Below are 12,620 nucleotides of genomic sequence, written 5' to 3'. Positions count from 1 at the left end.
CAGAAGGAATTACGGCCTGAATCTGGGGGTGTTAACCCGCAGCGACTTCCCGGGCTTCCACCTGGTGAGTCGAGGGTAACATTATACAATAAAAGGAAGCGGGTGCTGGTTGTTACTTCCTAACGATGGTATTTGATTCCTTGGATGTTGACAGCAGAGAAAACAGCCAGGAGGCTCGGGTCAGCCAGACATTGGTACAGCTGCACCAACTCTGGATGTCACCCCGCTGGGGCAGAACAGCCGGACTCATCCGTGTTCATTTTCGCTGGGGCACCTGTGGTCCGGTTCGTGGTGACCTGAGCTGAAGGGCAACCCCTCCCCGATCTCCTTGAGGCTGTACCTATTCCATCCGTCCCACTCCGTATTACGTATTTCCTAACGAGAATGTACAACACAGGACATGTGCAGCAATGACGCAGACCTGGGGACATGCCAACATGGATCGTCATTGCATACAAGCTCTGCTGACAGATTCTAGCAGAAACTCACTGACCCCGAGCAACAGTGAGGACACTCCGGGCACAGCACGAGTTCAAGGTGAGTTGGGAAATCATCACAGTCATCTGAGCATGGTCTGGGCGGAAATAGCATCGTTGGGAAAAACATATTTTTAAAGCAACAGCGAGGACATCGCTGCCATGCACACAGCTGCCCACCCACCGTGTTCCAGAAGCGTCTAGCCCATCCTGGGGTTCATCCACCAGGGAAGCTGTGTGAGGGCTACAGCCCCCCGGAGGCTGGACCCCCCAAAAACTCCCGGGGTCCCTGCCCACGACTAAGCCCATGATAAACAGATGCTGAGAATAATCTTTTTTTTTTTTTTTTTTTTTTTTTTTTTTTTTTAAGGTGGACCATTTTCTTAAAAAGAATCTGTAACGACATGACTCCTGTTTTACATTTTGGTTTTTTGGCCACAAAGCCTGTGGGATCTTAGCTCCCCGACCAGGGATGGAACCCACACCCCCTGGATTGGAAGGCGGAGTCTTAACCACTGGACCACCTGAGAAGTCCCTGGTTTCCATTTTTAAAGCAAAATGTCCTAGATAGCTCCCTGGGTAGCAGATCTAACTGCAACAATATTTACTGAACGTCTGGCGGGTGCTGAGGGAGAGATTTTAAAGGTTCACCCAGGTCGCTGCACTTGTATTTTTTAAATGGATAAAGGGATGATGTCATGTCAGGGCTTCAAATGGTCATCCTCGTTAGTGACCGTCCGTGAAAAGAGCAGCCTCTGCGAACTGAAACATAGGAAAAGAAGCCATAAAAAATATCTGCTGGAGGGGCTTCCCGGGTGGCGCAGTGGTTGGGAGTCCGCCTGCCGATGCGGGGGATGCGGGTTCGTGCCCTGGTCCGAGAAGATCCCACATGTAGCGGAGCGGCTGGGCCCGTGAGCCGTGGCCGCTGAGCCTGCGCGTCCGGAGCCTGTTTTCCGCAATGGGAGAGGCCACGGCAGTGAGAGGCCCGCGTACCGCAAAACAAAATATATATATATATATATATATCTGCTAGGGACTTCCCTGGAGGTCCAGTGGTTGGGACTCCATGTTTCCACTGCAGGGGGCACGGGTTCGATCCCTGGTCTGGGCACTAAAATCCCACAAAGCTGCACAGTGCAGCCAAAAAAAAAAAAAAATCTGCTCCTTGATGGATGCATTTGATTGGTGAGTGGACACACGTCTGTGGCCTGGAATATCTCATCGTCACAGGTGGCTTCTACACTTTGTACTTGTGGGTTTTTAAAAAATTTTTCGGCTGTGCCACACAACTTGTGGGATCTTAGCTCCCCGACCAGGTATTGAACCCGAGCCCCGGCAGTGAAAGCACGGAGTTTTAACCAGTGCACTGCCAGGAAATTCCCCCACTGTTTTTACTTCTATAGATAAATTTTGCCTTGCATAGAAAAGCCAAGCCACTGGTTTGTAGGATGTTTCCAATCCAAAGATACGTTTTGTATCCAAGAAACTATAACGTGTACTGTCTGCACTTCCCTGCTGGGATGTGGGCAGACCCTCTGCATGGCTTTCATGCTTTTCTAATGGATACTGGCCTGTGATGCTTGTTCACGGAGATGATGTGTCAAATGTCTTCTCTGCCTGTATGCTTCCAGGCTTAGGTATCTCCTAACGTTTACTTTTTTCCCTGTCTACTTCCATACATAGCCACGCACCGTGAAAAGTAAATGGCATGAATGATATGTATATTATTATTCAAAGTAAAGTCGTTCACTTAAAAATAAACCATGTGTTATTCCTTATAGAGAGGGGAAAAAAAATAGATGTGTCCTAATCAGGAGAGGATGAGAGAGAGTTATTTGCCTTATGGGGGAAAAGAGAGGGGCAGGGAATGAGAGAGAGAGAGAAAGAGAGAGAGAGAGAGAGAGGAAGACAGACAAAGAGAGAGAGAGACAGAGAGAGATAAAGACAGAGAGAGATAAAGACAGAGAGAGAGAGAGAGAGAAGGGTATATTCTAGCTGGTGCCCAATGGCTACATGAAGGTTTAAGTCCAGAACACGAGGAACATCTTAGAAAACTCTTGCAGACAATCCACCGTCAGTCCACGGCTGACCACGAAACCTACCTCCAGAGCTGGGGTCTGCCACAACTTTGGAATCTAGAGACTTTACCATCAGTGGAACTAAAAACACAAAAGTAAAGACTTCTGGAAGTGGGCAACCAAGGCAGTCAACAGAGGAATGCAAAAATGTTTGGAAAGGAGGACAGAAGATTCTGGAAAGGGATGAGGGTTCTGAATCCACCTACAGAACGTGACCAGGAAAGGAGGTGTCCATGTGTCTCGGGGAAAATCTACAGATGGGGGGAAGTCTGTGATCTGAGGCAGGACCGGGGGTGGCAATGAACCCAGGTGTTTGTCAGCCCAGCAGGACCCAGGTGCTGGGGCTGAGTGCTTAGGGGTACTGAACACAGTCACATCCTGGGCCAGTGAAAATGTCGAGCTTCAAAGAGCACATGAGCGTGTCCAAAATCTTCCTTAAGTCAATGGAGAAAACACTGGCTAGAGCATCATGTGGACAGGTCCACAGGTCACCCTCGTACTGTGTTTCCAATACTGTCATCTCGCTGTCACCACAGAGGACAGACCGCCCCACGCCCCATGGCCACGGCAGAGATGCCACCACTTACTCAGGACGTTTCCCCAAAGAGCAACTATTCGCACTAGAAATACCCCCTGGGGACCCTGGCTAAAAGCACAGCCAGGACACCTGGGGCCAGGGGATCGGAAACGCCCAACTCTGTTAAGAGCTCCTGTGTTGCACTGTTTCCAAAAAGACATCAAAGTAAGGCAGCAGGAGTGTGCATCCTCCCGGGGAGGGTGCATCAAAAACAAAATCTCCCTCCCACCCAGAAAACCCTTCTGAAAAGGAGACAATTTTATCATCGACTCACTGTGAAACCAGAGGGCAATCAAAGAAATTGCAAAGACGGGAGGACACGTCACCCACTTATACAGCAAAGTGGCTAAAACCCATCCCATTCACGGTCTGAGGATAAAACTGCTCGATCATCAAAAAGTCTATATGTAATAAACGCTGAAGAGGGCATGGAGAAAAGGGAACCCTCCTACACTTGGTGGGAATGTAAGTTGGTGCAGCCACTATGGAGAACAGGATGGAGGTTCCTTAAAAAACTAAAAATAGAGCTACCGTCTGATCCAGCAATCCCATTCCTGGGCATACATCTGGACAAAACTCTGGTTCAAAAAGACACACGCACCCCAATGTTCACAGCAGTGCTGTTTACAATAGCTAAGACATGGAAGCAACCTAAGTGTCCATCAAGAGAGGAACGGAAAAACAAGATGTGGTACATACATACAATGGAATATTACTGAGCCATAAAAAAAGAATGACATAACACCGTTTGCGGCAAGATGGTTGGACCTAGAGATGATCGTACTGAGTGAAGTAAGTCAGAGAGAGAAAGACAAATGTCATATGATATCACGTATATGTGGAATCTAGAAAAACAGTAGAGATGAACTTATGTGCAAAGCAGATACAGACACACAGGTGTAGAGGAGAAACTTATAGTTACCAAGGGGGGAAGGTGGGGGATGAATTGAGAGATTGGGATTGACATGTACACACTGCTGTATTTAAAATGCATAACCAACAAGGACCTACTGAAGAGCAAAGGGAAATACTCTATAATGGCCTATACGGGAAAAGAATGTAAAAAAGGGTGCATACATGTATCACTGATGCACCTCGCTGTACACATGAAACTAACACAACACTGTAAATCAACTGTACTGCAATAAAAATTTTTTTAAAAAAGAGCTCCTGAATTAAGTGATGCTGGAGCATTTGGGTAATTAGAAAACCACTGCATCTTTGGACCCACTTCCTGGATGCTCAGCAAGGGCTTTGGGAGGAGGAGGCCCTTGAACAGGGACACGGGATGGGTGGCCTCCTGCACTCCTATGGCACTTACGGAATCCGGGTCAATCACGTCCAACAGCCCTGCGAGCTCCACCACCAGCAAAGGAGCGTCCAAGGGTCTTCTGCTCCCAAAGGCAGGAGGAGTGCCCCGGAAAGCACGACACAGCGGGAAACGGTTCCTTCGGGGAGACACAAACCCCGGGAGAGAAACAGAAGGCGCCGATGGTGGTCCACACATATTCACATCCAATCCTCCAAGGATAAAGGCACCCACGGTGAGTCACCAGTCCCCCAAGAGACACATCAGTCGCCTCTTTCTCGGAGGAAACACCAAGCACATAAATAAGGAAAGTATTCGGGCATCTGCGCCCCTCTCCCGAGAACTGGGCCCCGACTCCCTGCTTTCTTGACCACCCTGTTGATGCCAAGGCCATGGCGGCCACTGCCAGGAAGACTGGCTCTAAGTGTACCTGGTCCCTGGTTCTCCATGCTGACTTAGGATACGAATTCATGAACGAACGAAGAACTATACCGAAAACTGGGTTCCTACGTATCTGGCCAGGCAAAAAGCATCTTTGTGATTTTTCAGGGTTACCACCGACATATTGATTTGGAGGGAAAAACATAATTTTTAGTAATTCTTGGTCTTGAGAAATATATCCATGCGCGTTACGGGGACAAATCCTACAAGGCTACAACAGAAGCCCTGAGGGCTGGTTACAAATCTACCCGAGTTCTGGCACAGGGGTGGGAAACGAGATAAATCAATATGGATGTGAATAAATGATGAATATTGACCAGTTCGGCAGGACGCAGATCATTCTTGGGTTGGATAAATCCTCAGCTTCTCTCCTGAGTTCCCCACAGCCAGAGAGAGGTGGCCTGGTTCTATTTATGTCACGCTAGCGAGTGCAGAAATATTCCGCGTCTGAAATACCAAACGTTTGCAAAATCCTGATCGCTCTCTTTAGGAATAAAATTTAGAAATGCAAAGCACGGAGTCTAGCTAGACGTGGCCCTTGGAGGTCTTCTCTGTGGGACACAGCTGGGGCTGTTTTCCATGAGAGTTGATGGGTGAACAGGAGTTTGTCCTATTAACCCAACTCCTCTGAACCAATCACGTTGGGGCGGAAGGGGGGGCAGTTAATATCCCAGAGGACGGTCCCAGGCATACCATTTTCAGAAACTCTGCAGACCCTCCTGGACACCAGCAGTACCATCGACAGGGTTCCCCTCCAGAAGTCCTGTAGTTGGGAAGCCCATTGGGATCTGCTGACTCAGAATCTCCCCAATATCCATCCCTTCAGAACTGTCGTTTGAACACAGCAAAGATAAACCCTCGTGTACAAACCAAGCCATGAGATGTATGAGAAAATCCTTCACTTCCCCCAAATCAGCTAAGTCTGCCCCGAGCCCCAGGCACACTGGGCTGGTAATGAATCCACTGTCAGTCTGAACTGGACCCTCCTGGCTAACCCCTGGCCCGAGAGGCATTTATCCCTGGAGCCGTCCACCCATCCTGGGTACCAGAGAGGGATGCCCTTTCCTAAGTCCAGGGGTTGCCAACACTTTTGTGGTCCTGTGGCATCTCCAAGAGACACAGAGGCTCTGCAAAGGAGGGATCCTCTTTTTGAGGGACCCGACAGCCTTCCTGCCCAGCACCGTGGGGAGTGGGCATCCATTATGGGCACCAGTATAACCTCCGCCCCAGAGCACATCGTTCCTGGAAGTTTCTGTCTGAACCCACAGAGCCTGTTACTTCCAAGTCCTACAGAACCGGGCTCCTCCCTACAGGGACCCAGATGGGGTTCTGAGAAGCACCGTCCTAAGTCTGCAAAAGAAACCCCCCCAGAGCCAAGGATGTGCCCAACCCGGCCAACATTCTGAAAGATAAAGGGTACCACACGACAGGAGCAAACACCACATGTGATTTCAGCCAATCGTCCTGTAGTAACTGGACTCCCATTTCCGACTCTCGGAAATGGCGTTCCCAGGAGTCCGGGCTGGGAAATTCCATGCGTGGCATTTAATTTAATCACATCTAACGATGCCGTCTTCTCTTTACACGACCCTGTGTCACACTGTAAGAGGCATTTTCTAGGGTCAGGCATTTCACAGGATAAGTCTTTGTTTAACGTTTGTCTCCTTAGCTAGAGAATGATTTGCATGAGGTCAAGGGCTCTTGTTTATCACTGTATGGTTCCTGCATGTGAATCACCAAGAAGGTGGGTGTGGTAGACAGAATAATGTTCCCCAAAATGTTCTTTTAATCTGTGGAACCTGTGACTATGCCATCTGACCTGGCAAAAGGTAGTCTGCAGATATGATTACATTAATGACCTTGACCTGTAGCGCTGACCCTGGGTGAGCCCAGTGTAATTTCACAGTCCTTTATAGCAGGGAGGCAGGGGGTCAGACTCAGAGAAGGAGGTGTGAGGACAGAAGCAGAGGTTGGAAGGAGAGGGCGGTGTAAAGGTGCTGTGGTGCTCGCTTTGAAGATGCAGGAAGGGGCCATGAGCTAAGGAATTTGGACAACTAAGCTGGGAACAGTAAGGAAATGGATTTTCCCAAGAGCCAGTGTCCTTCAAGGGCTCAGGAATCCCACACCGGTTCTGTCGCCTTGAGGTGCCTCTGGGGCACTGAGTAGAAACAAGAGGTGCTGAACTCAGAGGAAAGATCTGGATGAAGGAGTTAAATCTGGGCTGAGGGTCAGCCAACGTGTGGATGAGATTCTCTGCAGAAAGAAGAGAGAGGGTGTGAAAAGAGGGTCCAGCAGCAAGCCTCCCCAGGTCCAAATGCAACTCTGTCCTGGTTTCCAGAGAAACGTCATCTTCCTGAGAGCCAGGCATGCGGGGTTTAAAATCTGCAGAGAAAAGGAACACAGGACCATCGTAGGATGACTGGAGTCATCTCAAAACTCAAGGGCACTACAGATAAATGCGGGAGACGGTGTGGAGAGAAGGGAACACTCCTACACTGTTGGTGGGAACGTAAGTTGGTGCAGCCACTATAGAAAACAGTATGGAGGGTACTTAAAAAACTAAAAATAGAGCTACCATATGATCCAACAATCCCACTCCTGGGCATATATCCAGAGAAAACCATAATGTGAAAATATCCATGCACCTCAATGTTCATATCAGCACTGTTTACAATAGCCAAGACATGGAAGCAACCTAAGTGTCCATCAACTGATGAATGGATAAAGAAGATGTGGTACATATATATATCATGGAATATTACTCAACCATAAAAAAAGAATGAAATAATGCCATTTGCAGCAACATGGATAGACCTGGAGATGATCACACTAAGTGAAGTAAGTCAGACAGAGAAAGAATCTAAAAACTTATACAAATGAAGTTATTTATAAAACAGAAACAGATTCGCAGACATACAGAACTTATGGCTACCAAAGGAAAAAGGGGGGGGGGATAAATTAGGAGTTTGGGATTAACAGATACACACTACTATATATAAAATAAATAAAAAACAAGGGCCTACTGTAGAGCACAGGGAACTATATTCACCATCTTGTAATAACCTATAATGGAAAAGAATCTGAAATAGCACATATATATGTGTGTGTGTGTGTGTGTGTGTGTGTGTGTGTGTGTGTGTGTGTGTTGTGTGTGTATCACTGAGGCACTTTGCTGTACACCTGAAACACAACACTGTAAATTAGCTATGCTTCAAGTAAAAACAAAAGAGCAGAACAGTCAACAGAGCATTGTATATAAACTAAATAAAATACTTAAAGTGCTTTCCCTTTAAAAAAAAAAAAACAACTTGGGCTTCCCTGGTGGCGCAGTGGTTAAGAATCCACCTGCCAATGCAGGGGACACAGGTTTGAGCCCCAGTCCGGGAAGATCCCACATGCCGCGGAGCAACTAAGCCCGTGCGCCACAACTACTGAGCCTGCGCGCTAGAGCCCACGTGCCACAACTACTGAAGCCTGCGCACCCAGAGCCCGTGCTCCGCAGCAAGAGAAGCCATCACAATGAGAAGCCCGTGCAGCGCAATGAAGACCCGACGTAGCCAAAAATAAACAAGTAAAATGAATAAATTTATTTAAAAAAAAAACAGCAACTTAAGGGCGAAGATGAATTATGGAGAACACATTGATATGTCTTGCCTATGGTGTTTTCCCCAGAGAGCTCTCTCCACTGCAGCAAATGTGCTTTACAGACATATTTCTCACTAAAATTCTGTTGACCCAAAGCAGAGATCTGTTGGAGAAAAGGCATCAGACTGGAGATACATAATTTCCCCTACTTTCTGGCAGATGGAAGGCTGTACTGAAACTGCAGGAAAGACTCTCAGTGGATATTCAGTTCTGTTGGGCATATGTCTATAAAATCTCAGGAATCCTGCACGATGGCAGCATACCGGGCACGCGCTGCCGTTGCTGATTCCTGAGGGTGTTAAATTTAACGTGGAAAGAAGATGTGTGGTTCGACACATTTCCACGGCCCCTCCATGTAACTCACCTGTACATGTGGCAATTTATAATGTTTTCTTTCTAATCAAGGAGGACACAGATGAACACCCACCAAAGGAACCCCACCCCAGTGCTGAGGATCCCAAGTGGCCATGTCCTTGGAAAGCATTTATTTCTGCAAAGAGGTCTAAGGCATAATCATTTTGGGGAACTTGAAAAATATCAAACAAGCGTACATTAAATTCATTCTGAACCTTCCCAGAAGAGCTGCCAGCATTAACGACACGCAGAGTACTTTCCCGGGCTAAGTAGAGGGAAATGGTATTAGCGGTAGGTGTTTCATAGGTACCCACACATCAGGAATAAAGACCCAGACCTACAGGAGAACGGACTTGAGGATATGGGGAGGGGGAAGGGTAAGCTGTGACAAAGCGAGAGAGAGGCATGGACATATATACACTACCAAACGTAAGGTAGACAGCTAGTGGGAAGCAGCCGCATAGCACAGGGTGATCAGCTCGGTGCTTTGTGACCACCTAGAGGGGTGGGATAGGGAGGGTGGGAGGGAGACGCAAGAGGGAGGGGATATGGGGATATATGTATATGTATAGCTGATTCACTTTGTTATACAGCAGAAACTAACACACCATTGTAAAGCAATTAAACTCAAATAAAGATGTAAAAAAAAAAAGCCACAGATGCATACGTGTAGCTTTGGAGACAGTTTATAGCCCATGCCTTTCCCTTAAGTGGGAATTTCTAATTAAACAAGTGGATTGAACAGCAGTATCTCTAGCTGACCCTGACCCTGACCGCCACGCCCATTAGTATTATGGGAGAAAGATAGAATACGCAAGACAAAGAGAAAGGTGAGGAAATGACAACAAGCAGATCTCGGGAGCCAGAATCAGACGGACAGTGTCACAGCCTCAGGAGGAGGCATGATGCTCCCTCGCCTTGACATGTGTCCACACATCCTAATCCCCGGCATTGCGCGTAGGGTCCCTCAGAAAAGGGGGCGCCAGCAAAAGGGACTTCGGAAAAGGGATTAGCTTAAGGATGTTTAGATGCGAAAATGACCCTGGATTATCCACGGGAGGCTCAGTATAATCACAAGCGTCCTAGTTTTCTCTGCCATCCAAAATACGAATAAATTGGGAATCCCCTGGCAGTCCGGTGGTTAGGACTCAGCGCTTTCACTGCCGTGGCTCTGGGTTCAATCCCTGGTCGGAGAGCTAAGATCCCACAAGCCACGGGGCATGACCAAAATGAATAAATGAACCCATAAAATTGCTTAAAGACACTGGTAAAGAGAAAATCTTAGAAACAGAATAAAAGACATTAAAAAAATACAAATAATTTGACAAATGTTTTATCTATTTGGGAAAAAAGTATAGTGGCTGTAACTCACTGTTTATGTCTATTCCTTTTACTGTATTTATTAATTAATTTAATTATTTTTGGCCACGCTGTGTGGCATGCGGGATCTTAGTTGCCCGACCAGGGATTGAGCCCGTGCCCCCTGCATTGGGAGCACAGAGCGTTAATCACTGGACCTCCAGGGAAGTCGCTACTGTTTCAATTTAACTCTTTACCTCCTTTGTATACTGGATTCTCCAAGTCTGAAAGCAATGTGTTAAATTCTACCAGCACAAATGTCTTCCAGGATGCTTACAATAGTTTTCGTTCTCTACATTTATTGTTTGGAGATGTTAATCACTGTGTTTCCCTGTGGAGAGTTTGGATGAACTTCTATGAAACAAGTTGACTGTAGCAGCGAAAGAGAGAAAGAGGCAGAGAAAAGGGCAGGAAAGTGAGAAAGCAGATGTGTTTCCAACGCTCTGAAGAGCTCAGCGTGGCTGACAGCAGGGCTCTGGGTGGTCTATGGCCAGGGGGTGGGTGGAAGGCAAGGGGAGGGGAGATGTGGACTCCACATGTATGTTTGAAGAGTGCTGGCTGTAAGGATGACATCAAGAGACAGTCGGGCGTGACGGTCTGGAGTCCAGATAATGATTGTCATGGAAACACACTGAGGCTTTAATAAAATAACCCTTGTGAAAACACCCAGCCCTTTGCATGTCCCTCATACATCTTAGCCCAAGTGGACCTGTCCAGGTATCAAATCCACAGGACACATCATCACACTTTCCATCATTTCAAAGCAACATCCTAAAATTGATTATTCTGATAACAAAAGCCACACACATCAGTGCAACAGAGCAGTGGCAATAACTGAAACATACATTTCCTTGGGAATCCCGCTTTCCCAAGGGACCGCTAGAGCTCGTGTCTGTGTCTGAATTAACCTCTGGATTTCACCAGAACTCACCGTTATTGACCAGTACGTGGAGTGGGATTTTCTTCATCTTGAACCTCTGGACGAACTGCCGAATAGACCTCATGGACGCCAGGTCACAATACAGAAATTCCACTGCAGAGAGACAAAAATGCGTGGTTATCCTCCAATTTACCACAGATGCTAAGACGATTTCTAAAAAGGTTAACTTCTATCCCTCCTGGGAAGTAACACCGGATTAGAGAAAAGAGGAAGGTCCACTGTGGGCAACATATGCTAAGAAGACCCTCTGGGTTACGCCCTTGACGATGCCCTCTTTTTGAGTGTGGGTGGGACTGTGTCCTCTTATACGGCAAAGATCCTGGGATGCCACCCCTATGACTGTATTTCATTACGTAATATTCCCTCTTGCAAGCAGACTAGAGGAAGAGAGATTCTCCTGCTGTTCTGGAAGAAATAAGTTACCTCGTTGGGAGAGAGCCATGAGGCAAGACCCTCAGGGCAGCTCCTGGGAGCTGAGAACAGCTCCCACTTAAGAGCCAGCAGGACAGTCAGAACCTCAGACCTACAACCTCAAGGGTCTGAGTTCATCCAACAACCATGTGAGCTCAGAAGACAATCCTGCAGTCCAGAGGGGAACTTAGGCCAGACAACCCTTCTGAGCGGAAGGCAGTTCTCTGGGTCATTCTGCAGCAGTGTGGTCCTTGCACTGTCGCAGCTGGCTCTGCTGAAGGATCGCTTTGGGTCTCCCCAGGCCCAGCTCTTGTTAGATGCTCACAGGGATATCTGTGGTCCCAGGACCCAGGAACAGAGGGGAGTACGGCTTCCAAATCCTAAGGACCAGCACCTACTATGCCATACATCTCAGGGGTGAGACATGCCCCTGCAGGATTTTGTTGGTTTGTGGTTTCTGTAGGAAGTTTTAAATATAATTACACCTGAGAGCCAGCAAAAGTACTCGCTTGAGAAGGTACATATTTTAGAACACGTATGTTAGTGTTCACTCAGAAGAGACATTTTAAGATAATCTTCAGCACGGAAAATGGAACCTATGTGGGCCAAGTCACACAGCCACTGAGGACAAGCGAGTGTATTTATTTATTAAAATATTTTCCCCAAAAGTTTATAGTGGGAGTCGGGGTGGGCATGCTCCTGGATCAGAGTTACTCAGCGTGGCCTATGGACGGGCACCATCCTGTGATCTGTTGGTTACTAGTCTGCCAGAGGACACGTTCAGAAATTGAGGATGCATTTAGAAATTAAAAAAAATCAACAGCCATTTTATGTTTGCCGAATCCAGTAATTAAAAAAAAAAGCAACACTGGGCACTACCGTTTTGCATGTTTCTTACATGTATTTTTTCTCATAATTCCTTTCTATTCTGTCTCCAATGGCATCAGGCTGTGACAGACTGGGGACAAGGGAGCTTTGCCACAGGGCGTTTGGAAGTTCTGCTCCAGAACACGGTGCCACCTGGATAGGC

General features: G+C 47.3%; 1 protein-coding gene across 1 annotated transcript in view; it reads right to left on the bottom strand.

Moving 5' to 3' along the window:
• Positions 1 to 12,620, bottom strand: part of DHRSX (dehydrogenase/reductase X-linked) — a 180,569-nt gene that overhangs the window by 47,807 nt on the left and 120,142 nt on the right. Inside the window, exon 5 of the mRNA XM_007460499.1 lies at positions 11,171 to 11,272. Within this exon, the coding sequence (XP_007460561.1) occupies positions 11,171 to 11,272 (102 nt within the window). The remainder of the gene's footprint in view (positions 1 to 11,170; positions 11,273 to 12,620) is intronic.

The sequence above is a fragment of the Lipotes vexillifer genome, unplaced genomic scaffold, assembly GCF_000442215.2.
Source record: "Lipotes vexillifer unplaced genomic scaffold, Lipotes_vexillifer_v1.1 scaffold512, whole genome shotgun sequence".
In the NCBI taxonomy this organism is placed as follows: Eukaryota; Metazoa; Chordata; class Mammalia; order Artiodactyla; family Lipotidae; genus Lipotes; species Lipotes vexillifer.
This window is presented reverse-complemented; position numbering and strand designations above follow the sequence as displayed.